This window comes from Alnus glutinosa, chromosome 14 (genome assembly GCF_958979055.1).
Source record: "Alnus glutinosa chromosome 14, dhAlnGlut1.1, whole genome shotgun sequence".
NCBI lineage: Eukaryota > Viridiplantae > Streptophyta > Magnoliopsida > Fagales > Betulaceae > Alnus > Alnus glutinosa.
Window position 1 is genome coordinate 2483131 of NC_084899.1, and position 27812 is coordinate 2510942.

The 27812-nt window shown below is 33.7% G+C and overlaps 2 protein-coding genes across 8 annotated transcripts; one reads left to right on the forward strand and one right to left on the reverse strand.

Annotated features, from left to right (window-relative positions):
- Positions 1-1615: 1615 nt before the first annotated feature.
- LOC133858085 (NAC domain-containing protein 75) lies at positions 1616-7446 on the forward strand. Of its 7 annotated transcripts, XM_062293525.1 has the most exons (8): positions 2286-2523; positions 2624-2702; positions 2981-3214; positions 3400-3577; positions 3760-4319; positions 5053-5337; positions 5597-5707; positions 6899-7446. In XM_062293525.1, exons 3-8 carry the CDS (start codon positions 3086-3088, stop codon positions 6986-6988), a joined length of 1353 nt encoding a protein of 450 aa, XP_062149509.1. In that variant the 5' UTR covers positions 2286-2523; positions 2624-2702; positions 2981-3085; the 3' UTR covers positions 6989-7446. The 7 variants fall into 7 exon arrangements, with proteins under 7 accessions (XP_062149511.1, XP_062149512.1, XP_062149513.1 ...); XM_062293527.1 differs by lacking the exons at positions 2286-2523; positions 2624-2702 and adding an exon at positions 1616-1819; XM_062293528.1 differs by lacking the exons at positions 2286-2523; positions 2624-2702 and adding an exon at positions 2196-2256.
- Positions 7447-12366: 4920 nt separating this feature from the next.
- LOC133857374 (phosphatidylglycerophosphate phosphatase PTPMT2-like) lies at positions 12367-16926 on the reverse strand. The gene is made up of 6 exons (XM_062292626.1): positions 16482-16926; positions 15379-15501; positions 14864-14957; positions 14359-14441; positions 14130-14219; positions 12367-13272 (listed from the first exon to the last, which is right to left on the reverse strand). The coding sequence occupies exons 1-6, from the start codon at positions 16674-16676 to the stop codon at positions 13006-13008; spliced, it is 852 nt and encodes a 283-aa protein (XP_062148610.1). The 5' UTR covers positions 16677-16926; the 3' UTR covers positions 12367-13005.
- Positions 16927-27812: the final 10886 nt, after the last annotated feature.

The following is a 27812-nucleotide window of genomic DNA, read 5'->3' on the forward strand; positions in this document are numbered from 1 at the left end:
ACTACGCACGTACAACCCTTGGTCCCGTTATTGATATTTCTGGGCACATTTATTAATTTTCGTCATGAAGGAAATGGCAAGTTTTCAAGTAATTAATTATAATATATAAATATCAAGAAATTTATGCCACATGCAAAGAATCAATTAAGAGCATGGAAATATTGTTAAGATATGCGGATCCATATATTGTTTCATTAGTCAAAGGTCAGCTGCATGATTAATTGGATAAATCTGATCGAGTAATCTGATTCTTCATTCCTCTGGACAAAAAGAGAGAATTAATCAAAGGTTGTTTACAATTTGAATGCTTTTAGCCCTCCGTTTGTGTTCATGGTATATTATGTCATTAGATATACCCCTAAAGATATATTCCTCACTATGACACTATATATGAATGATGTTAGACAAAATATATATATATATATATATATATATATATATATATATATATATATATATATATATATATATATATATATATATATATATATATATATATATATATATATATATATTCTTATCGACTTTGTTAGAAACTATTTTTTTATTTCATAATTATCCCACCCACAATGTTAAGGTGTCAGTCCCAATCAATCCTTGGATTAGTCATTTTTTTTTTTTAATAAAAAAATCAAGAGTTGGTTGGAATTGTCATGTAAACATTGTGGGATAATTGTGAGATAAAATGTGGTTTATAGTATTATTTAAAAATTATTGGAGATTTTCTATACAAAAAATGTGGTATGTATTCCACAACTATCTTACGATGCTGATGTAATAGCCTCAATTAATCATTGAATCAGTTATTACAAAAAAAAAAAAAATGATTTATTTCTTGGGACTGCATTGTAAGATAATTGTGGGATAAAAATATAGCATATAAGATTACTCTACAAAAATTAGAGTAATGCTAGAAAGTTAGAAACTATATTTTTATTGCACAATTATTCAACAATGCTGATGTACGTGACAAGTTGAAACTGCCTCATCAGTATTGTGGGATAAGAATATAGTTTGTAGCAATATTACTCCAAAAATTAATGGTGGAGATTGCAAAATTGGGAGAGAACTCCAATATTTATTTATTTAACTGGAGTCAATTTTTACGGTTAATTTTTGTAGAGAGAAATTACAGTGGTTTTTTTCAGCCAAATTAAATCATTTTCTAACTCCCTACAAATAAAAAATAAAAAAAATAAAAAAGAAAAAAAGAAAAGAAAAGAAAAGAAGAAACAAATAAGCAATCATGGCCATCAATGTGTTGTGCAAACATCATTTCTGGACCCTTCATCATTCTACACTTGACTGCTCAAAAGAAGGTTATAAACGTGAATGCTAACCATCATCCGATCAAGGTACTTTTATAATGGCAGAAGATTTCCAAGCTGGGCCCACGTAATGGTGGGTCTACAATTTTCATGTTCACAAGATGGACTGTGTGAGTGGATAGCATTTTAGTTTTTCCGAGAATATAGAAAAATAACACAAGGCCAAAAAGTGAATCCAAAAAGAAAGGCAGCTAGGAGAAAAAAAAAAAAAAACAGTACACAGAATTATATGATTGGAAATTTGGTATTCTCAGATGTGGTAAAATGTTTGGTGCTTCGGCCTGAAGCTTCGTAGATTTCTCTTCTTTTTTATATGATTTTGTATAACTCTAATTACAAGGGGTGGTGGTGGTCCATCAAGTATACTGCTCATTTGCCTTGTTTATCAAGCAACCTGCTAATACCTCTCTCTCTCTCTCTCTCTCTCTCTCTCTCTCTCTGCAACATTCATGGCAAAAGCATAATCATCAGCACTCCAGCTCAAAACCCATGTGAGCTCCTATCACCCCTTTTCCCGTGTTTCTATCTTTTTCCTGTCTCTTCTCTTCCCATGTATGAATCAAGAAAATTTTGGCTTTATTATGCTCCTTAATATAATCTGTACGCAAAATTCTGAGACTGTAATTTTCCAGGGTTTCTTCTTGTCTGTCAAAGTTTACTGCCTGTAGTATATATATATATATGTAAAGTATTTTTTATTTTTTTTGGCACAGTTTAGATTATATAATTACTTTATCGATATCACAGCTTCTACCACGAAACTTGTACCAATGGATATGTATATAATATTTTCCTTGTAATATATATTATTATTTTGAGTAGATATATATATAACTAAAATACAGATTTGGTTGCTCTTGCTTTAGTAACAGCTAGCTGTGAAGGCCGTTTCTTGCCTTTTGCTTTTGTAGTCAAGGCTCAAACAAAGGTGCGGGAGAACCCCTTGAGCTTTAGAAAAAACCAACCGAGTTTTCTTTCTATCCTATTCTCTCTTTCTCTCTCTCTCTCTCTCTCTCTCTCTCTCTCTCAAACCGCCTACATGCGCTTCTTAATTTGGCAAAGGCTTAAAGGTGGCATGTAGGTTTTGAGGGTAGCTTTTCCCTTTTTTTTTTTTTGTTCCTCTCACTCTATGTCACACTGGCTTCAGTTAAAGTAGCTAGAGAGGGAATTCTGGTGTTTTCCATGGTTAAAGCAGGTTTATAGTTCAATCCTACTGTGACAGTTTCCTCTTTTCCTCTCCTCCTCACTTCTTCTTCTTATACTTTTTCCTCCTCTCCTCTTCTTCTCCTTGACAGTTTTTATTCTTCCTATTCTGGGCATATTTCTCATCTGGGTTTTGCTGGATTTCTTGATTTGAATCGAGTTTGTTGCCTGGTATATTCACATGCTTAAGAACTTGTATTCGATCTTTTTATTATTTTTTTTATATTATTTTATATCAAACGCTTTTTTGTTTATTCATTTCTTGTTTTCTGATTGATCCAGAATTAGTCTGATATTGTTCTTGTTTGATATAGATATATATACCTTTGGAAACCACAGCCAAAGTTCATGTTTTGATTCAAGTGATCATATTGTTAAATACCCATCAATTCATTTCGCTTTCGCTTTCCCTTCAGATCTAAATCAAACTTATGACTTGTCTTGTATAGAGAGCAAAGCAGCTGGGATATGAGCAGTTGTTTGCCATACAGAGATAAAGATTTCTGGTTGAGAGAAAAAAGATAGCATCTATCTTTCCGTACGTCGAAAGAGCAATGAATAAGAGTAGTGTGGGCTCCATCAGCAGTTCATCAGCAGATCTCATCGATGCCAAGCTCGAAGAGCATCAGATGTGTGGATCCAAGCAGTGCCCCGGCTGCGGACACAAGCTCGAAGGCAAGCCGGTAATGATTATATATCTATCTTATCTCATAAAATTCTTGGCTTCAACATGAAGAATTGAATCACACCCAAGAAAAGAATATGTCCTTAATTTTCAGATAAAACCAAATTCAATTCTTTTTTCTTTTTCTTTTTTCTCTCTTTTTTGCTTTCATTTTTACTTGAGTTTGATTATTGGAGTTTACAGGACTGGTTAGGTCTACCAGCAGGAGTGAAATTTGATCCTACAGACCAAGAATTGATAGAACACCTTGAAGCAAAGGTAGAGGCCAAAGACATGAAATCTCACCCTTTGATAGATGAGTTTATCCCTACTATTGAAGGAGAAGATGGGATTTGTTATACCCATCCTGAAAAACTTCCAGGTCAGAAATTTCAATATTATTTATATATATGTTATTCAATTCCTAGCTTTCTTTAATATTTTCCCTTAATTAAACTTCATGCAGTACTGGGTTTAATTTGTTTTCAGACCATATCGTTGCTTGTCTTTCAGTTTGTTACACCTAAGTCAACCTAACTTTGATTTTGGTGACTTTTCTTGCAGGAGTTACAAGAGATGGGTTGAGCAGGCATTTCTTCCATAGACCTTCGAAAGCTTACACGACAGGAACAAGAAAGAGAAGAAAAATTCAAACCGAATGCGACATGCAAGGTGGAGAGACACGGTGGCACAAGACTGGGAAGACTAGGCCTGTAATGGTGAATGGCAAGCAAAAGGGCTGCAAGAAAATTCTAGTCCTTTACACAAACTTCGGCAAAAACAGAAAACCCGAAAAGACCAACTGGGTGATGCATCAATACCACCTTGGTCAGAACGAAGAGGAGAAAGAAGGTGAGCTTGTGGTTTCCAAGATATTTTATCAGACTCAGCCAAGGCAATGCAACTGGTCTGACCGCAGTGCAACCACCGGCGAAGGAAGCAGCGACCCTAATAGCAGGAGAGACAGTGGCAGTGGGAGTTGTTCTTCCCGGGAGATGATTCCACAGAGAGACGACGTGTCTCCGGCTGGGGTTGCTCCAATATCCGGTTACACTGCCATGGACATTCAACAGTTCAAATCTGACCATTTTAGCTTTGCTCCATTCAGAAAAAGCTTTGACGAGGTATATTATATTATATTTGTTCATACATCTCAATCTATCATGCATCTTCTTAATCAATAGAATTTCTTCTTAAACAATAACTATGAAAAAAAAATAATGCTATATATTTAGAAAATTGTTATATATACAATTCTCATATAACTGGGATCACGTTTCCTACCACGTCATTCCAGTTAATTATATTGTATTCGTATAACAATACTAAATTAAATAGAATTTCTCCATCATCACAAGTGGGTGTTGAAGTCTGTTTGTTTTTTTTTTTTTTTTTTGGCTTTGGGTGTTGAAGTTTGTTAGCTTGAAATTTATGCATCTTTTTCGGCTAAATAAAATCGATCGAGATGAATTAGATCACCTTACTGATAGCATGTTGCTCTTCAACATGTACAAGTAAATAGATTTTGACATGGAACTAGTCATATACTTCACAAACATTAAAAGTGAAGGAAAGAACTAAAAATGCTCTAGGGTTGGTTGTTTTTTTTTTTTTTTTTAATACCCATTGCTTGCATATGAAGCATGAAAAACTCTATGGACCTCTCCTGATTAGAATTGTCAGCTAACTAAAGCTTGTTAATTTCTCCACCAAGTGGCTACATAAATTAACTTGAAATTAATTAATGTCCAAGCTGACATGTAAAAGATAAAAAATAAAGAGAGAAAAGGAAACTAAAGGGAAGCTGAAAATGGACTAGCTAGCAACCGGTCTATAACGTGGTGGTGTCCATTGCAGGTGGGGATAGGAGAGGCATCGACGGCAAGGGAAGCCGCAGCATCAGGCACGTGCGAAGAGATGCGGGATCACCAGAGGCCACATGCCATGGCACCCCATGAGCATCATCAGCAACATCACCATCCACATCATCAGATTGCGACGGCCACAGCCTTTCACATCACCAGGCCTTCACATCCCATTTCCACCATCATCTCTCCGCCTCCCCTCCACCACACCTCCATTATTCTCGATCAAGACTCCTACCACGTCTCCAGAATAATGCTCCAAAATGAAAATTTCCAGGTAATTAATCAACCAAACCCATTTTCCTCTTCCTTTTTTTTTTTTTTTTTTTTTCCCAGTCCAATCATGAGTCAATTCTTCAATGTGTCCATCTTCTGGTTTGTTTGTTAATATGCATGATTTTCAGTGGCCATGTACCAAAAAAAAAAGGAAAAGAAACTGTACGGCTTTTCACTTTTAAATCCTTGTTGAAGACATGATCATTGTTTAAGGTGGTTTTATTTTCTTTTGGTCTTGTCTTTTGAACGCCAAAATACAGCAGCAGCAGCAGCAGCAACAACAGCAGCAACAGCATCATAAAATGGGAGCGAGGTCTGCCTCTGGCTTGGAGGAACTCATAATGGGTTGCACTTCAACTAATGTCAAAGAGGTAAGTATGAAACTTTTTGACCCTGAATTCCATGAGCCCTGATTTGTCATAATTCCAACCAAGGAGAGAAAGGACGAAAAGGTAAACAAGGATTAAAAAAAGGGAACAAAATAAAGAAAAACAAAATTTCTTTATTAATATAATTTAAATTAAAGAGAGAAACCAGAATACTTCTTTTCCTTTTTCACTTTTTCTTCTTTTTTTTTTTTCCATGTTATTGTGGTTTTATAATGATATATACTATATCCACCTCCCCTAACATGCAACAGATGCCGGCACCTAACGCATATCAAGACTTAGACTAGACAGTCTTTTTACCTAAATGGAAAGAGCAAATTATGTTGAAGAATTTCAAAAGAATACTTAAAGAAAGCGCAAAACAGAAGTTGCTTTTCTGCTTGTACACTCTTTTTGCTTCTTTAATTTCCAAGGATTTTTTTTTTTTTTTTCCCTGAACCGCTAGCTAGATGGTATAACAGTTTTTCCATTTCTAGTTTTTAATTTTTTTTTTTAACAAGAAATATCATTTAGTAGACTCTTATATAATTACTATATATACAACTAAGATTATGTGACCAGTAATGAAAATAAGTCATTAATTTTTTTTATTTTTTATTTTTTAGAAGTCTTCACTAATCTAAAAGATGAATTTTACTGACACGTTATAATAGTATAGGAGCTTACTAAATATCATTACTCCGATCAACACAAATAAGGAGCCTAAAAAAAATGTGAAATCAGAAGCGTGGATCTGGGAAGTAGAAGAAATTTTCTCCTTAAATCATTTTTGAAAATTTTAAACTACCAAAAAACTTTTCCCAGTGCAGCATTATCTTTTTAATAATTTGCCTGCTAATATATATGAGCTGATGAAGGTCTAGAAAAGCATTTTTCTATACAGTCAATGCAATTGATTATATCAATAATCAGTCTTAAAAGGAGCATAATTAGGTAAGCAATTTAAGCAGTTGTCTTGTATTTTTTCATGATATCTTTTGAAAGAATGGAATGATAGTGACTTATATCTTTTCTCATGTGTGGCCTTACAAGAAAGATACATCAACAGACATTTTGATTGAGATAAAAAAGGACTAAAGAGGCAGCTTTTCTGTTAATTGTTTCTTAAGTAGATTTTTTTACTACAGTCCAAACCCTAGTCTTCACATGCTTACATTTTTTTTTTTTTAGCAGGAATCATCCATTACAAACCCTCAAGAAGCAGAATGGTTGAAGTATTCCTCCTTCTGGCCTGATCCTGACAACCCGGATCATCATGGGTAGGAGCAAAAAAAAAAAAATAGAGAATAAACAACACCCTTACAGACAACATCATTATTGTCATCATTACTATGAAACCTTCCTCAAGTTCTTTCGACATGAGGCCGAGAAACCATCCATTGTTTGGTCATTTTCTTTCTTTTTTCCCGGGGGTCTGGCTAAGCTCTGATGGCTCTCAACCGAACTAACTGTGCAACAGTCCATGTAGAGAGAGAGAAAGAACAAAAGGAAAAAGGAAGAAAAAGAAAAGAAACCAAGAAAGGCTGCATTCTCCTCTGACAAATAGAAGGAGAACCAAAGACCCAAAAGATAACCATTCGCATGAAAATCATCACCATTATGATTACAATATCATCTTTATGGCTATTCTTATTATTTTATTATTTTCAAGAGCTTGTATAATTTCTCTTTCTTGTTCTTTACAAAGAAAATACCAAAGAGCTTGTGCAAATTGCAACAAATACTTTGTTAATTGTGCTGTCTTTAGTCACTTTGTTAGTAAAATATAAAGTGTTCATATGATTTCTCTTTATAGAAATGAAGAAGGTTTATGAATTGTTTAATTATTTCATTGGTGCTTCACTTTTCTACTTCTTTTCATATTTTGGGAAATTTAATGAGATATAATATTATGGTTTCTCCTCGCTATTACAAAATTACAATTAAGTAACTTTTATGCATGGATTTCAAAAGTCTATAGATGTGTAAAATTTAATCAGAACTATGAAATTGAGAGGATCCCGATCCGATCCGTCACCTCTAGCTAGTCTCCTATGCCTTCCGTGTTGTGCTTAATATTGTGATCTAGATATATACTAGTGCATGGTGGCATTACTTAAACTTAATTAAGTAGGAAAAATCTTATTATTTACACAAATTTAGTTATTCTACTAACACTTATATTTGTACATAAAAACAAATTCATACCATAACTTTTATATTATGATTCATATCTTATACACTGTTCCGACTAGATATATATATATACCAGATTGATACAAAAGAACAACATTCGATGAGTACGTGTTTAATGAGGTATATATGCTACAAAATAATGTGTAAAAACTAACAGAACTGCTTGCTTCCCTCTCCCAGATGAGACCTTCACGGGAGTTTTTTTCGGTATCAATGTTTCCTTAGTGAAAAGGATGGTTAAAGGAAATTCTTAGGCCCTCTCTTGTTTTCCCCATATATAACCTTATATGTTTGATAAATTCATCAAGCCACTGGGTGACAAACTGGTATAATCTTTAATTTTCTGGATAAACTATTATATCGTGCTCGACGAGATTTTTTTAAAGTGGCTGTCATTCTATAAAAGGCGTATAATGGGTTCTTTGGGTCTACTATCAGAAAGGAGGGAAGGAAGTTAAAATTTCATATTGGAAATATGGAATCTTTACATAGTATATAGCAACAGATTTCACATTTTAAGTCACTGATGATCTCTTTGTTTTTTTGTTATTTGGATGACTTCTTTATTGCTTTATTCTATTCTAGATTCGAGCTTTTTCTGCAGTATATGATAGATATATTAGAGATGTGCTTATCCTGCGAGAGAGAGAGAGAGAGAGAGTAACGTGCATGTTATCTTTTCTTTCATGGGACGTGCATGAGAAAAGCTAAAATCAATATGGAGGCGAGGCAGCTTCATCGTAGTTTCTGAAGGGAATAAAGATTGAGAGGACAAGAATAATCTTTACGGTTTGAAATGACAGCCGTACGTCTCCTGTCGAGATGGTAATTAATTTGTCCTGCCATCAATAACATATATTTATATATAGTTACTGACCATGAATTTGACCTCTTAATACATATAAATACTTGCTGATTTATGATGTTTTTGTAGCTGAAAAATTAACATCAGCAGAGAGAATGAAAAGCTAGGGTACTGTTGGGTGGCATATATATATTTTGCTAAAAATAAACAAAAAGAGGAAGATCCTACAAGGGATTGTGCGGGGGATATAATAGGAGTGGGAAGGGGGAAGTGTCTCTTTCCAAATGCAATAGAAAAATAAATAATAAGGGAATGACATGTGTAGCTCAACCTAAAAAGGTGATATTCATTTCCTTTCACTTTATGGAAGATTTCGGATGCTTTTAAAGGGGGGAAGAGAAGAGCATTAATTAGAGTAGCAGCAAATATAAGGGATCGAGGGGCTTTCTCCTGGTGTCCAGATTTGGTCCCATAAAGAAGTTGCAGGAAGAATTGTTGTAGTGCAATGAGGAATATCACAACATGCCCATAAACCACCTTTTTTGGATTCTTCCCACAGTGTCTCACCCGCTTTTCAAATACAAATGAAAAGCCCACCTTCACTAGCTTGCTTAATTCTTCCATATTATATGCATGGGGCCTTCAATCTTCATCAAAATATTTCTTCCTAAACTGTCGACGAATTCTTTGGTTATTATACTACTGCCCCTCCTCTATCTGTCACTGTTCTTTGTATATATCACGGCATGCATGGCCCATTGCAATTAGTCAATGCATGTACAAATCAGATGGTAGATAGCATATGATCGAGGAGCTAGCACATCCTCCAATAAGTTGTTGAAGTTAGGAAAGGTTTGGTGAGCATATTCTCCACAAGTGTAAAGAAAAATCAGGATTCAGCAACTTGTCTCTAATGACATAAATTAACCAACGGACGGTGGAATTGGTCAATTAACATACTGCAGAAACATAGGTTTATATGACATCATATATATGCTAATAATGAAGTATGAAGAATCGGTTAGTCACACACCAAATCCTCTCGAGAGAATTTTCATAGAGAAATAAGGTCAAGCACAAAGTGTCTTGATGGGATCCAGTGGAAAATCACTCCGATGCTAATTAAGTCGGTATTTGTTGAAGAAAGTAATAAGCTAAAGGAATTTACAAAAAAAAAAGGAAAAAAAGAAAAGGGAGTGCTTGGCTTGAATAATGCGCGCGTACATATATCCTGAGCAATTAAGCTCATTCCAAAGAAATGTTTTCCTGTGCTTTGTTGGTTAAGGAGAGGGTTATGGGATAACTGATTTGATTTTTGATTATATGGCCTTTAATCCATTATGAAAACGTTCCTTAACCCCAAAAAATAAAGTGGCATTAGGAGATCACTAGGTGGCAATCACCCAGATCTTGTAAACATTACATCTGATCTCTCTATTGCTAATTGTGTGCCCGTGGGCCGTCGATCTCATCTGGATTTGGTTGATCCGTAAGACTTATCAGAAATGAGCCTATTTGGACTAACCAAATGGGCCGAAAAGGCCCGCTTCTTAGAGAGTTTATTCTTTTGATTTTGAGTAAACCAAAGTCGTAAGAGAATATCAGTAGGAATGGGCGATTGGCTCCTTTGACCAGAAAGACTATCATTTCATTTGCACAATATGATAAATGTATGGAAGACGAGGCTTAAAATGAAGATAAGGTTGGAGCAGAATGTGACATATCGATATTATATATATATATATATATAATTGAAATTGATAATAAAGCTTTTGCGGTTATATATATTGACAAAACTTAATCACATGCTATTATATATTGAAGTTTGCACCTTTGAAGACAAATGAATGATTTGTGTCATGGGAATACACCTAGATCAGAAGAGGCTATAGTAGCTCAAATTAAATGGGAAATCAGGGTACGGCTTATCTTCAAGGAGAAGTTCAAAAGGACTCCTCTAAATGTTAGACTAGCTTGTATTTGGAATCTGTAAGATTTGTTTGTTTGTTTAGTATCTAGCTGATGTATTGTTTGAGTTGTTTTCTCACTTTGTTTAGGGAGTGTATCCAGTTTTACTGGAGAGGGGAGAGATTGTTTTTGGATCGAGTTTGGTTTATGAAAGTTTTAATTCATCCAAAATATATATATATATATATATATATATATATATTGAAGTTTGATTAGAAAATGGATAATTAATTATAATTTCGATTATTTTTCTACAAATTAGTGGTCCCCCCCCCAATAAAGTACACATAAAACTTCATACTTTTTGGATTTTTGAAAAATTTACCCACCCATAGTAAGAAAACTTGAATCAATAGTACCTGCTCGCCATTCCTACTTAAGGGGTGAAAATACCATTCACCACAAAGGTGTTATTAGAAAACTTTAACCTTCAATTTTTCTGTTACTGATTTCTCATTTCTAGGGTTTAAGCATGGAATTTGTAAACGGAAATGAAATGAAAATAGAATTGACGATGAACTGAGGAAGAAATGGAAGAACAACAAAATTGGAAAATGATATTATACTGAAATTAGGCAAATTCGAGGATGCCTAAAACCTCCGTGAGTAATTTGAGGTACTCCCCCTCCATTTTCAACCTAAAGACTGGATACCAATTTTCATGCCTAAAACATTTAACTAATCTTGTTTATATAGACCCACCTAAAGGCCACTAAACTAATAGGCCACTAACTAATAAGGCCCAAGGCCCATTAAGCTATTAAGGCAACCCATTAACTAATATATCCCTTGCACGACGATCGTAGAGAAGAACAAGATCTACAAGCGTAAAGACGAGTTTTACAGGAAAGTTGCCACTGACAGACTGTTGGCCATAAGATACGACGCCTCTATTTGCAAATCTCACTGGACAAATCTCCCTCCTATCCCGCCGCTAATTTCACTATCTCTCTCTGAAATTATGTCTGCGTTGCGAAAATATTTGTCTCCTGTGTTTGGTACCTGGGAAACGTGTTTAAATTCTCAAAACAAAATTTAATTCTTCTGTTTGGGTGCCAAGAAAAGGTCATAAATGAAAGAGAACCAAGCCCATGTTCTACCGGGCAATAAAGAAAGAATATTTGAGTGATCTAGAAAAACGTAAAGAAAACTCTTGTGAAGTATATTTAAATAAGGATGATTCTCTAAATTTAAATTGAAACTTAAGAGAGAGAGTCCTCTTAGAAAAATAGGAAAGGTAGGCTACCAATGGCACCAGCAATTGGCAGGGCTAAATGTGCTAGCCTACAGCTAATTGTGCCGATGATGATCCGGTATTGGGCAGGCAGCATTTTCTTGCCATCGAAACTCGTAAGGAGGATGGTCCAGGTAGTCTATGAGTGTCGAAAAGGGTTGCCATATTATCTACTGCAAAGACCCTGACAATATGCTGAAATGAATAATGGGAAATAACAAATTTAATTACCAATTTTAGAGTTTTTGTTTTTCCAAGCACCCTATTGTTTTCTATTTTTAAAACAAAACCATTAAAAAGCAACTCAGAACACAAACCACTAACAAAACATTTAAAACTACTTTCACTTTTATATCATATCAAAACACTATCTGAAATAAAATAAAATAAAAACAAAAAACAACCTCTAAAACGCATTATCAGACAGTAGATTTACGCATCAACAAAAAAAGGAGCATATTTTGCGAGGAACTGTTCTTTTACCAACCTCACTTGGTGTGAAAACGATAGATTGTAATCTACTTTCTCAAGTATCCAGTCCACTACACGCCTTGTATCGTGCAGCCTGTGATATTAGCAAATAAAGGAAGAGTCAACCCGCTTAATCTTGCGGCCTTTCAGATGTCAACATGAGCTGAAAGCGAACTACTACTGATTTCAGATGTCAACATAATCTTTTTTGATGTTACATTGGTACAAACCATGGAGATGTATAAGCAAATTGATTACGGAAATGAGAATTGACTGCTCCAACACTTTATCTACAAGTCGAACTGCGAGCCATGCCTCACCCATCAATACGGTGTCATACATAATCTTGAAGAACCCCCCCACCCCCCAACTCCTCTCTCTCTCTCTCTCTCTCTCTCTCTCTCTTAAACACAAAGCTACCGCAGAGCAAGCCTCACCCATCAATCCAGCGTCCTACACAAACTTAAAGATATCTGCCATTTTACTCTCTCTCTCTCTCTCTCTCTCTCTCTCTCAAACACAAAGCTACCGCAAAGATGGAAAATCAATAACATTCCAAACTTATTTCCATAATGCTCTTCGGATCAAGTAACCATCTCCTTACAAATTTCTGATGTGCAGCAAGGCTTAACAAGCTCGTGCTTCTGGCACTGGCAGCCGCCTAGGTTCCGGTACAAAACCACCAGAAACTTTCAAGGATGCAAAAAGACAAGATATTCTTGCTATCATGGGCCGAGCCTTCACCACTTTGGGAACAATGTCCAGCTGTTTACCAGCAATACCATCGTAATTGCTATGATACCCTTCAAGATCAGCTTTCGTTATCAGAACTACATCCCCCGAAGGAGAACATAACATTGTAGATAGTTGGTGCTTGCTGTACTCTTGAACTGCCTGCTTATTATAATCATTGTCATTTCAGCAACAAGCAAAAATGGTAAGCCAAGCAGTAATATTTGTTAATGGAAAAAAAAAAATCCTAGCAAAAATGGTTCTACCAGCATCCAAACAATAAGATATAACTATTATAATTTTACTAGTATATTTAACTATTACAAAAATGGGTTGCCATATTATCTACCGGCAAAAATGGGGCGCGCTAAGATGAACAACAAAGGTTAAACCCACAATGCAGGAAGGTGACATAAAGGAGATGACAACACTTGCAGATCAGTGGCAGAGCCAGAAAGCCTTTTCAAGGGAGCCAAGATAATGAACCCATGTGTAAATGTCAGAGATTGATTAGTGATTGACCAACACCTCAAGTTTAGAAATTGTTAAGTCACCTTAATTACATAAGCTATTAATTTTAAAGATAATTTAAGAAGAATTAAAGAACATTATTAACTTAAAAGATAGGTTGAAATGTTGGAACGGTTTATATCTAAGTTATGCAGAGTCAACCAAAAAATAGAGGTAATGTATGAAAACCCAGGAGAGACCATGTGTAAATACTCAACAATAGATTAAATATCACAAAGAAGGGATACAAAAATCTAAAGGGGGTCATGTGCAAATAATGGGGAAAAACTATAGATTATGCATCAGTAATAAGTGAGAGTTCAAAAAGGCAGGGGGGCAATTCGCTGTCCCCCTGCTACTGCTTGCAGTATTATGGTGACTGGCACCAACTTAATTCCTTCCTTAAGATAAAAGGAAGAAAGGCAGGGGGAGTGGGTACTGAAATTTGCGGAACTAAAGATATATTCTCTTTCATCACAAGAAAATTTTCGGACCACCTGATTGCTTACCTTCCACTGAGAGGGGGCTAGCAGAACCCGAGGTCTTCTGGACCGCACAAATTCCAGGGCATCAACAGGTGTCATGTGCTTGTACCTCACCTGCAAAACATAAATCAATCAACTCTATCATGTTCATATGGTCCAAAATATACACCTAATAATAGATATTCAGCTATCCGACAGGCACATTTTCAAAACCAGATCAACATCCATCCTATGCAGGGGAATAGAATGCTACCAAATAGCAGAGAACAATGGTTGTACTCCTTCCTCGTCCAGCTTTACAGTGAACATAAGTAGTTCTACCACAACATGCATTCTCTGCATGTCAAAGCAAAAGCAAAATAAAATTACATTTCATCAACACACCACAGAATAGGGCTGTACAGGTGGTGGTGATTAGCAGTTATTGCCTCTAACCATTTTAGACAGTTTTTGGACTATCTTGAGGCTGTTTTAGTGTTTTGGTATGAAATCCTATGCCAAAACGACATCGTTTTGCTATACTATATATATATGTATGGCAAAACAACATTTAAGGGTAGGCAGAGGCGGTTATTAACCGAATAACCGCCTCCACCTAACCTACCACTGCTAACCGCACCGCCCTAGGCGGTTAGTTGGAAAAAGACAGCCGCCCACCCATGCGGTTAGCGGTTATTAACGGTTAATAACCACCTGTTTGTACAATCCTACTACAGGGCAAAGGAATCACACAATAGCAAAGAGCTAAATTCACTCACTGTGAATGAAGTCCACAGCTCGGTTGATATCCACGAATGAAGGAGCAAAGAGGTAATCTCTTGTGGGAATTACTAAGTGCTCAATCTCATGGGCCTGAAAACCATTAATCAATTAAAAAGAACAGATGAATCTCTAGCAGTGGAATAGAAATTCTAATTTAAAATACTTATCAACTTTCTGCTTTGACATAACCACCACCATTTTCATCAACCATAAATCAACTAAGTTATAGAAAAATTTATGAAACCATAAGGGCAAAACAATTTTTTTTATAAGCAACCGTGACATCTTTAAGTCACAAACCGAATAGACCCCAAGCAAGATTAACTACAAACTTTTGTTTAGAATGTAAATTTCTTAAATTCATTTTTATCAAAAGAATCTACTTATGTTGCCATTAGTGATTTACTTAATAAGCTCCACTTGCAAAAGCCAAAAAATAAATGCATCGATTTATCTAAAATTGGATCAAACAACAACCAAATCAAGCAAATAGTGTAGAGGGATCACACACATGATACAAGGTCGTTGGAACCAAAGTTTCATAAGGTTCATTCAGAGTGATAACACCTCCAACACCAAGCTGCTTCAACCGTGGAACATCTTTGGGGAATGGAACCGCACCCAGCAGCAGAAACTGAAAAACAACAATGACTTTAGTGATTTAAACACAACCAATTGGAAAACACATTTTCAACTCAATAGAGAGAACCACAAAGTACATCTACAACAACACTGATGCCCGAAATTGTGCAAAATTTGCTATCAGCTAAGGCCAAAGAACACACACTTTGGCTGCTGAGAAAACTTAAGACCTAAAAAGTCACCACTTTCAAAGATAAAACAAGATAATAGCAAATGATTTCTGAGGTGTAAAAAAAAAAACCATCTAAAATCTGAAACTTTAGTTTCTTTCATCTTACCACCATCTGTCAAGAACCAACTTGAGCAGAACCAACCTTTTGGTTTTTTAGAAGACCAACTAAAACAACAGAACTTATTACCAAAAACATCGTGCTCGATCTCAGTTTCATATGCAAATTTGAGAATTTGGCATATGTTTAAACCATGTAATTTTCAATTTTGTCTTGGACTCGCTTGTATGTAGGTTTTGTTTTCTCAAGCTCCAAACATTTAAATACTTCATTACAAAACCTTTTCCTCACTATCAAAAAATAAAATCACTTTTTCCTAATCAACAAAAACAGAGCGTAACCCCTGTTTGGTCGCTGAGAAAGCAGTCTAAAGTACTTGAAATCCAAATTCTGAACAGTGAAAATTAAATCCCATGTTACTTTGGTTTCCATTAAAGGTCAATTAATCCCACTGGAAAAAACTACCATTCAAAAGAATCAAAACCCTAATTTATTCTTCTTTAGCTAAGCGATCTCATTAATGAATAAAACTAATCAAAAGCAAAACTCGATCGACTTCATTCAACAACCAAAAAAAATCAAGAGAGAGAGAGAGGAGAAACTAACACTCAAGACCCTAATTTCTTTGATTTTCCTAAGTTTTCTCAGCAACCAAACACACAACAAACACAACCTAACAGAAATTTAAAAAAAATATATATTTTAATTACAATAAAAATAAAAAATAAAGAGTTTGAAAAACCTGATCAACTTCGTCCCACCATCTGAACTCGGACTCGATCTTGTTGCGAAGCACATTATACAAAAGTGTCGGGTAGAAAAGGATCCGAGCCCCGGCTCCGACCAGCGCTCTCTTGGCGTCGACCCTCACAACCTGCCTCCCCGAAACGCTGTCGTCCCCTCCACACTCCACCTCGTCCAATTCCACGATCTTCATCGCACCAATTCCGAACAACAACCAAAACCCTAATTCCACTGATTGCGCCCAAATCGAACAACGCTTACGACTTAAATCACACCCTAAGGAATAAAGGATGCTATAGAATAATTCGGCGGGGCCGAATAAGAATTAGCTACGATATTGGGGCGAGAATTTTTTGGGTCCTAATCGGGAAATATAAGAAAGTTAGGGGATGGGTGTCTAAATATGGGGAGTGATAGTGGGATCCGATGGGTGAGAGAAACAGAGGGAATTGGATGTATTTGGAAACTATAGTCAAAGCTTGAATGGAGGGATGAGGAAGGATGAGTGCTGACGTGTATCCTTCGAGAAGGGTTTATTTAAAAATAGTTTAACAATTTCTTCTTCTTTTTTTTTTTTTCTTTTTTTTTAGTAATGCAATATACGATACTATTATCTTATTATTATTTTATTATGTTAACGTTACGTTGTCAATTTACTATTATTTTTTTTTCATTTTAAAAATGACTAATTTAAAGATATATTGGCAATGACAAGTCAATACAATAAGATAGCGGTGGGGTTTAAAACATTACTCTTGTTTTGAATAATTTCTAAAGAAAAATGTTTGAAATGTTCACTTTTTACGATAATTTTTTGAAAAATATTAAACTCAGCCATTCTACAATTCTTTTATAATTTACTATCACGTGTCAACAATGATTTGATTGTGTTAAAATAAAGTAATGTTACAAACTAAATTCGCATCCTACTCCTATACAGTTAGACTGATGTGGCAGCAGTTTATAAGCCCTTGAATCAGCCTTTAATAAAAAGGAAAATGATAATAATAATAATAATAGATTATCGGCATGAGTAATGCCACACATCATCTCCTTGTTCTCCTTTTGTCCCCCCAAAATTGATGTGACTTTTAAAATCACCATTGGATCAAAACTCAAGAGTGATATATCAAAAATTCAATGGTGATTTTAAGAGCCACATCAATTTTGGGGGGACAAAAGGAGGACAAGGAGATGATGTGTAGCATTACTCTATGGGCATTGCCATATTAGCCCAGTTATATAGGAGTTGAGTAATTAAAATTGAGTAATGCTATACATCATCCCCTTGTCCTCCTTTTGTCATCTCAAAATTGATGTAGCTCTTAAAATCATCATTGAATTTTTGATATATCACTCTTGGATTTTGATCCAATGGTGATTTTAAGAGCCACATCAATTTTGAAAGGACAATGGGATGATGTGTAACATTACTCATTAAAATTGCTTGTTAAAAGACATGGCTCAAGTCACATATTAACGTGTGTCAACAAATTGTAAAAGAATTTTAAGTCTAACATTACTCTAATTCTTTCACAATCTGATGCGATAGTCTACAACTAGTAAAATGATTAAAGGTATATGGTTCACAAGTCAAATTTTTTGCTTAACTATTTTATAAATTATGAAATGTCACGTCAGTTTGTGAAAACTTGCAGTAAAAATTATATTATTCCTAGTAAGACTCGTTTCTAGATTCATGCAAAAATTAATCAATCAAATAAAATTAACGGTATCATAGTCACTAAAAGAAATCAAATATCAATTAGAAAGTATTTAGATAATTTTGTGACAATAAAGTTTTGAGGAGGGAGGGGATGATATTGATGTGAATTGGTGTTTAGGAATTTTTTATAACAATCATTATGTTTTGATTGACATTTCATATCCACCTGATTCAAACAATGACAAACAAAAAAAATAATGGATGGGTTGTACGATTTATGCATGTCTCAATCAATTTAAGTAGGTTGAAATCAAATCATTTGGATTCATTATAGAGTAACATTGTGTCAAATTCTAACAAATTTTTAAGGGTAATCCTATTCTTTGTATTCATTGTACTTTACTTTAAAAATAACACGAGCTCACAACAAATTAGTGGTTAAAATTCAGATGATGTTTTTTTTCATGTTCACCTGAATCAATTGTTTAGAACGTGTCTCACCTACCATTGTAACACAATTATAATTCACTTAAATATAAACACAATACAGTTCTATCGGATTTTATCATTCAGTCTCATATTAGAAATATGAGTAGTTCACATAGAGCGAGTGAATTATTAAAACATTAATGGATATTAAGTCTCATGTTAGTTTTTTACGATGTAAAACTGTGCTTTATAAGTAATTATAAGAATCTCCAAATTAATTAGTCCTCTTAAAGTGATAATGTAGATGTGTATAGTGCTTTTATTTTATCACAAATAACGTATTTTCGTCAATATCACGTTGTGCAGTATTCTAATACCACCTATTAGCATTACTTAAGTTTGTGTGAGATACTCCAATTTGAAAGTGGAGTGTTACAAAGTATTAAGGGCATGTTTGTGTAGTATTTTGCTTTTTATTATTTTTTTGGGATAATTACACTTAACCCCCATGATTTATCCACGGTGTGGCGATTTACCCCCAAATGTACCAAAATTGGTACATGACCCCCCCGAACTTGCCAACGTGTGGCAAAATCAACATTCCGTCCAATCGACCGTTCGTTTAGACGGAAAATCGGTCACGTGCAAGTCACGTGACCGTTTAAGACAGAGACCCTCCCCAAGTCACGTGACTTGCACATAACCGACTTTCCGTCCAAACGAATGGTTGATTGAACAAAATGTTGATTTTGCCACACGTTGGCAAGTTCGAGGGGTCATGTACCAATTTTGGTACATTGGGAGGTAAATCACCACACCGTGGATAAATCAGGGGGGTTAAGTGTAATTATCCCTATTTTTTAAAATCGTGTTTGGGTAGATTTTTTAAATCCAAATTCTATGCAAATTTTATCCAACTTTTTTTAATTTTGTCTATTCTCTAAATTATTCAAACATAATTTTTAAAAATAAAAATTTTTAGTATTCACAATTTTAAATATAATAAAATATAATACAAAAAAATTACACATCCAAATAATCCATAAGCTCCTAAAACTCAACTAGCTCAAATTCTAATCTCTTTTGTCTCTTTGCTTATGTCTTTTTTATATTTGCACTTTTTATTTTAGCATTATCATTTGTTTGGTATGAAGAGTATACATTTATTTTCTGGGAATCGAAAAATAGGTGGTCTGGGAAAGTGCCAACAGTTGGAAGATTAGGTATCTTTGTATTGTTTATTAAAAGAATTATTAAATAATATTGTTAAACATTTATCATATGATTGGTCACTCCTTTTATTTTTTTAATTAATTTTGACATGAAAATTATTTTCTAACAACCCCTATTCACGAGATTAGAATCATAAAAAATTATTTGTTTAAATTTAAAAAAAAATCGAATAGATAATTGTGAGAAACCACTTATAAGATTTACTTGACCAAATAAAAATTTGTCTACCCAACCATTTATCCGGTCAAATGAATCTCATAAATAATCTTTCATAATTACTGTCTAAATTTTCTTAAATTTAAACAAATAATTATAGATCATCGTCGTTCTTATTCACAAGGATAACAATATTATTATTTAATTATTTTTAGATCGGATGACAATATAGTTGTTGGTGATGTTACTTTGATTTGCCACCTTTGACAACAACCTGTTTGGATGCAATTGGTTGCATGAATATTTTAGGTGTAGCTGTTTCCCATCCTACCATAAGCCTCAACTGCCAGAATTGTGATTGGACTGGCTGGTGGTCAATTACTTGCCTAAAGGTAGCCCGATTCCTGGTCTCCTTTCTAATCCTTTTTTATCAGTCAATTTGATTACGTAAATAGTTTTCTTATAGATTAAGTTAAAGAAAAAATATATATTATTATTATTAGTTTTTTCTTCTTTTTTTCAAACAAAAAAAATAAAAAAATAAAAAATTACAAAGAAGAATCCTTACCGCTCCTTAATATGATAGAGGAAGTGAAATGTGAAAAAGTATGAATGCTGCCGAACACAAGGTGGGAAGTGCCCCATCCAGCAACAAGGTGTGCATTAATATTAGCACATCTAAAAATTTTAAGAACACTCTAAACATTTATGGAATGCAATTGAACCAGAGAATAAAAAATAACTAGTACAAAGATCGAATATGAGAAAAGCAAATGATCTTTCAGAGCCAGAATAGTAAAGAAAGAATCTCCTTCAATGATCAGTGATGAGCAGCCCAAAGAGACAATTAATCTGGAGGCCAAAAGTGTAGCATAAGCTTTACCCATCAAGGTATCCATAGGAGGTAATTTCAGAGTATTGACTACCAAGAATTTCTCAGAGTGATCTTAGAGTACTGCTGCAACAACTGTTAAAGTAGGACGAATGGTCATATTAAAATTGACTTAAAAAGAGCCTAAGGGATATGCTCTCAATCAACCATGATGCCATTCTACCAAGCCAGCAAGTGATGTTGAGTTGTGGTCCTGGTGCATTTAAGAGTGTTGAGGGGTACAGGAGAAATAACATCATAAATAAGTTTATTTCTAGCAAACCAGATATGATCCATTAACATCAAAGCAGAAATTTGAAAACTATGCAAATTTATTAAATTAATGTGTTTCAAATGGATATAATTCACACATGTTGCAAGCAAATTTTTTTTTTTTTTTTTTAAAAAAAAACACATCCGTTAAGAACTTAAAATCTTTTGTTAAATTTTAACGGAAGACCCCAAAATATTCTTATTTTTTAAAAAATAATAATAATAATAATAATTTGCTCCACGGCTATTGGCTAGCCCACCGTAGATCAAGCTGCGTTATTTTATTTTTATTTATTTAATTAGGGTAGTTTTATATTTTAATACATTTTACAAGGGTATAAAAGATTTTTCACATAATATTTTAATTTAACCTTAAATTTTAAGAATAATGATGACTTTGCAACTTTTTAAATTTAAAGAATGACTATAAAGTATCGAACATCGTGGATAAGTGAAGTTTAAAACAAGCTTTATCTTTAAATTTGACGGTAGTCGGTAGATGTCATTTTAATAATAATAATAAAAAAAAAAAAAAAAAAAAAAAAAAAAAATCCTTCTATCTCAAAAGTGATTCCGGTCCAAGAAATTGATTAGCTTGGTTCTCGTGCCCGTGCCCATGAATCATTGAGTAAGACTAACAGCTGTGCTCAGAAAAAGAATGAAAAAAGAAAGAAAGAAAAAGAATTGGACCAACTGGTGTGACATTGATTGTCCTTATATTCTTATTTTGTTATAATTAAGGAAAAGGGAAAAAGAAGAAGGGACAAGAGTATAGGAAAACGAATACGAATACGAATACGAATACGAATTTTGTGGGTGTCCTTTTCATGAATCCTATAATTGTGTTTCTTTTTGTTTTTTGTGAGTCCTATAATTGTGTTTCAATTCCAAAACCTTCCATCATCATGGCCCTAACTTGATGGCCAGTCCAACCATCTAAGATAACTTTGGGTTGGATGGATCTCCAAGATTGGGCCATAATATGATCCACCAAACATATTTGCAGCGTCCTTATAAATTTAGGCTTCATTTAATTTACAGAATGAATATTTATTAAAAAATAAAATGGTTATTACCATGAATAAAAGATAGTGGAATAAATGGCTATTCATACTCTTTAGTTTGGTAACAAATCATATATATACTTTAATAGGAATCGAATTAAAATTACTAAAAAAACTCAACATTATTTTAAAAGAAAAAAAAAACTCAAATTATAATTTAAAAAAAAAAAACAAATTTTTTATTTTTTTGGAAACTAGTGGGTGGCCGACCACCCCCAAATGCTTCGCACCACCCCCGGCTTCATATGTGGCTGGCTGATCACCCCAATAGGTGGTCGACCAACCACTGTAAATAGGGGTTTTGGTTTTTTCTTTTTTCTTTTAAAAAAATTGGTAGAAAATATAAAATAATGAGTGATTTTTTCTAAAAATATAGTATATTCCTTTAGGAATAGCTATGCTTCTAATTTTTTAGATGAATAAGTATTCATCTTCATAAGGGAATGGGAATAACTATTACAATGAATAGATCCCTACCAAACAAAGTAATGATTATTTCATAGAAATAGTCAATCAATTCCAATGGTCTATTCTGCGAATCAAACAAGGCTTTAGTCTCAAAAGTCCCACAACTCGCAAACAATGACTCGGAATCTTTGTAGGTAGAAATAGAAATTTTCCGCATAATGTGTAAATTGTTGGATATCTGAATCCCGTAATTAGTTGAGATCAGAATCTCCTACAATTTTAAAGAAATTGTAGATTCTTAAATTACATAATTTAAGTTATTTCTAGGCATCAAAACGCTTGAAAAATTATACATATTAAAAATGTAGCATGTTATCGAGGCAATAAAAAATAATTTCTCTAAAAAAATGCTTCATCTTCACTTTTGTAGAGACACTTCTTATTCATAAAATCAAAATGCATTTTTGTGCTCAAAACTTGTTTACAACATAAAGAGCAAGAATCTAATAAAAATATATTTCATTCTCAACTGTAACATGCCACTTTTTTAATAGGGATAATTGCATCATTGGTCCCTGTAATATTCCATAATTATTTCACTCCTTATGGTTTAAAAAGTTCATGGGAGGTCCTTGTGGTAAGCAATAATTACAAATCGATTCCTAGCGTCAAATTCCGTTAAATTTTTTGACAGATTCTGTTAAATGCCACATCAGCGCCACGTCAGACCAATAAGAATGCGACACGTGTCCATCTTAATAAAAAAAAGGTAAATATATTAAAAAATAAATAAATAAACTTATTTTTTTAAAAAAAATTAAAATTAAAAAAAAAAAAGCAAAATTAAAATTGGTTTTTTTTTTTTTTTTTTAAATAAGTTTATTTATTTATTTTTTAATAAATTTACTTTTATATATAATATATATATATATAATTTTTAGAGGTAATTTGGGCAATTCAAGTAAAAAACAAAATCATGTGTGATATTTTTTGTCCATTTTAACTATGATATTAACGGTTGGTATGACTTGCTATAAAGTAGTAGTTGAAACGGGTAAAGTGTCACTTTTTAAAGTTTTAATAGCCTAAGTACCCATCAAGAATTTGCTTAGGATAAGTTTGTTTTTCTAAAATTAAATAATATATTTAGTTATGTTCATCCAATGCAACATTGCTACTAATCATTTCCAAGTCAATTGTAGACAAAGAGAATTTTTCGTTTATAACTAATATATTTTTTTAAGCTTATGAGGGCCCTTTCTTTTTTTTGTAATGCTATATATACTACAATCTTATTACATTCCTATTTTATTAAGTTGATATGGCACTGTCTATCAGTCATTGTTTTTTTTTTTTTTGAACGAGAAGAAACTGCTCTCATTAAAATCTGGAAAAAAATACATCAAATAATGATCCAAACTAAGGATCTTAGGGACTTGGTTGTTCCCTAAAAACAATATTACTAACACACATAGGAGTGTCATCCAGCCAACACAAATCTACAAACTTAGAAGAGGCCTCTTTTGCTAGAGTATGGGCTGCCATGTTAAGAAACAAAAAAAAAAGGATAACTTAATAAAAGTGTATCGAATTATATGCTATTTTGATATAATGGTACTGAACTAGCAAACGTCTTAAACTGGAGTATCCAAGCTTCTAAAAGTCTCACTTAAAGATACTCCGTTAGGATTTGTTGTTAAATCTTAACGAAGTACCCAAAATACCTCTATTTTTTTTTTAGGGAAAAAAATGCTAGGATTTAGGTGTTGATCAAAATTTAACAGATTTTGCAAAAATACCCATGCCTGAAACTTTGAAAATTTTTATAATTTTTTTTTTTAAAAAAATAAACACAAAGTTATTTTTTGAAAATTTTGATAGAATTTAACATCAAATCCTAATGGAGTACCCTTAATTGAGACGTTTGGAAACTCGGATGCAGTTCGAGACATTTGCTAGTTCAGTCTCCTTATCTCAAACAGCTTATAATTTGATACCCTTTTGTAAAGTTATTCCAACAAAAAAAAATAAAATCAAGAGCTGATGGCAATGCAACATCAGTCTAGTGAGATGAGGGTGAGATGAGAAGTAGTATATAGCATTACTTTTTTTTTCTTCTAATTTTTCTAGCCTTACATCCTAAAATTGGAGATATGAGGAAGACTTAAAATTATAATACCCAATAAATTCTTATGATCTGTTTGGGAACCGAGTGGAATAATTATTCCACTCGGATTTTTACTAAAACCCGCCCACCCGCCCGAACACCCGAATTTGACCCGGATTTTCGTTTGAATTTTAAGCTGATATTTTGTGTAAGAGCTGGGCCCACGCGCAGGGGAAATTGTCTCCCAAAAAGCGCGTGGGTCCCACATATAAATAATAAAATAATATAAATTTAAATAAAAATAAAATAAAAGAAATTAATTAAAAACAATGGGGGTGGCCGCGCGGGCCTCCCCAGGCCAGCGGGGGTGGCCGCGCGGTCACCCCAGGCCAGCGGGGGTGGCCGCGCGGGTCACCCCCGGCCAGCGGGGGTGGCCGCGCGGGCCTCCCCCGGCCAGCGGGGGTGGCCGCGTGGCCTCCCCCGGTCACCTCCGGGGGTGGCGCGCGGCCACCCCCAAAGGGGTGGCTGCCAACCGGCAGCCACCCCTGCATCAGTTTTTTTTTTTTAAAAAAAAAAAAAAAAAATTATTTATTTATTTTTTAATTAAATAATCAATATATAATAAATTATTATTATTTAAATTATTATTTTACACAACTTTTCAAAATACCAATCATTATACACAACTTTTTAAACTTCCAATCATTTTTTACCATTAAAATATAATATTTTTTAATCTCAAAATTCAACATCCAAACACAATTTTTTACCTCGATATTTGTAACTAGAATTAGAATTGAATTCTAATTCTCAAAATTCAATACCCAAACGCACCATTAAACTCTAAACTTTATGAGAAATAATATTTTTAAATCTTCTATACATTTATTATACATCTACATACAATTAATTTTTAAATTTATCATTAAATTTATGGGCCCAATGTAAATCTTATAAATCCAAATGTAAATTTAAAAATGAGATGTACAAAATAAAAAAAAATGTAAAAATATAATTTGTCAAACCTTATACCTTGAAACCTTACACAAATATAATTTTAGGTGCAGGATAAAATAAAATTAAAAATTATTATTATTATTATTTTTAAAAAAGACCTTTTTAAAAGTAAAAGTTAATTTTAAAAGGCCTAAATATAAGTTATTTGGGTCACTGAAAACTTTAGGGCCCATGCATGGCCCACGCGAAGGGGATTGGAGGGAGGAAACCACAAAAGGCTAGCTACTACCTACCAGCATCAATGATAAAAATCTCATTGGTATTCTACGAAAAGTTTGGAGGATGAAACCTCCTTTTCACTAGTCTGTCCAGCTATTCTGAAAACAAGCTAGTGATAAGTCACTGATAACCCTAGTGCTTGGGACTTGGGAGTTTCTTGTAGACTGGCAAGCAAAATAAAGTCTAACTCTCTAATCTCATATTACTAATAAGAATATGAGTAATTTATATAAAGTGTGTGATTTATGAACATATTTATTGGTGCTAAGTTTCATATTTACTCTCTATTATTGGGCGTTGAACTTTACGAGTGATTAGAAAAGTTTTAAATTGATTAGTCTTTTTTATAATAATTGTAAATATGTAACTAGCATTTTTTTTAGATTGTTAGAGTATTCACATTCGGTGGAACAAATTTTAGTTAAAGAATTATATATTTTTTTTTAATATTTTAGTTATCTACTTGTCCAAAACACCTAAGTCACACTTTTTTATTTTGGAAAATGATTTTGGACCTACCATGCATGGATTTCACCAATATGTCTTGGTTGTGTAAAAGTTGTGCACTTTTGGTTGTCCAACTAAAACATCCCATTTATTTTAGTTATCCGTTTTCGCTATTCTATTTAAAACATTATTTCATTAACCACTTTCACTATATCCAAAAAAAAAAAGGACTAGATTGATTTTTTGTTTTTTTTTTTATATTATTATTACTTTATTTGTGCATTGTCAAGAATCAAGATTGTAACAGCTAGCCATTTTTTATAGCTAAAATGGTTAGTCGAATGTAAGGGTGACAATTTGTGTAGTTGTGTTGAAGTATGAGTAGAAGACTACATAAGTTAACTATAACCTAACTATTTAATTAAACGGATCAGACATCAACCCTAAACCATTAATTTCATGTTTGGTCAATGTCGAGTTCGTAAGTCATGTCAAAAGTTGTCATCCTTAAATGTTGTGTATTGGGTTCAGGTCGTATCGATGGATGAGTATAAGACTATATAGGTCAATCATAACCTAACTCATTTAATTAAATGAGTCAAGCCCCTCAACTCTAACTGACTAATTTTATATTAAATTTGTGTTAAATTTACATATTCTTTAGAAAATTATCAACTCTAACATAATGAAACTATTTTTTTCTCTCTCTCTCATAAAGCCTCATGGAGTGGATGGAGCCTAAAGCTAAAAGGTAGGTTCTCCTGAGATTATGATTTACAATTTTTGATACGACCAGCGAATTCGACATGAACACGACACAAAAATACAGGGTTTGAGTTTAGACTAATCGGGTTTGGGGACCCGATCAAAATCGTGTTTGCAGGTTGACCCGACATGTTGACATGAATTTAACCCGTTATTTCGAATTGCCAAACCTACCTGCAATTGCTCTTAATGGTTTGAATTGACCGATCAATGTTAGTGAAATTGTTGCTGTTCATAATGAACCCGTTGGTCCATCAGTCCATCCATTGATTTATACAAGACTGGATATGCGTCCAAGTCTACACATTCATTCAATGTGACACTAAAAGCCAAAGGTAGCTTCTCCAGAGAATTGGATCTCAAAAAAGTCTTTTAGGAAAAAGAAAGTTATTTGCCACACAACTCCCACAAGTAGGGATAAATATGCTACGACTTTCTCTGACATGTTACATATTTCTATCCAAAGTCAGTACTCTCTTAAACTGCTGACTGCATTCCCCTTTTTAATGCCATCATACCAGCTTCTTTGAGCAACTCAATCAATGGCTCAGTTTAATCCGTACGCGAAAGAGCTTTTGAGTGAAAAAAATTAGGCATATAAGTCAATCTTATTTCGATTTAGTGTCATGCCCAAAATTGAGTCTCACCAAAATAATAATAATTTACTGTGATTT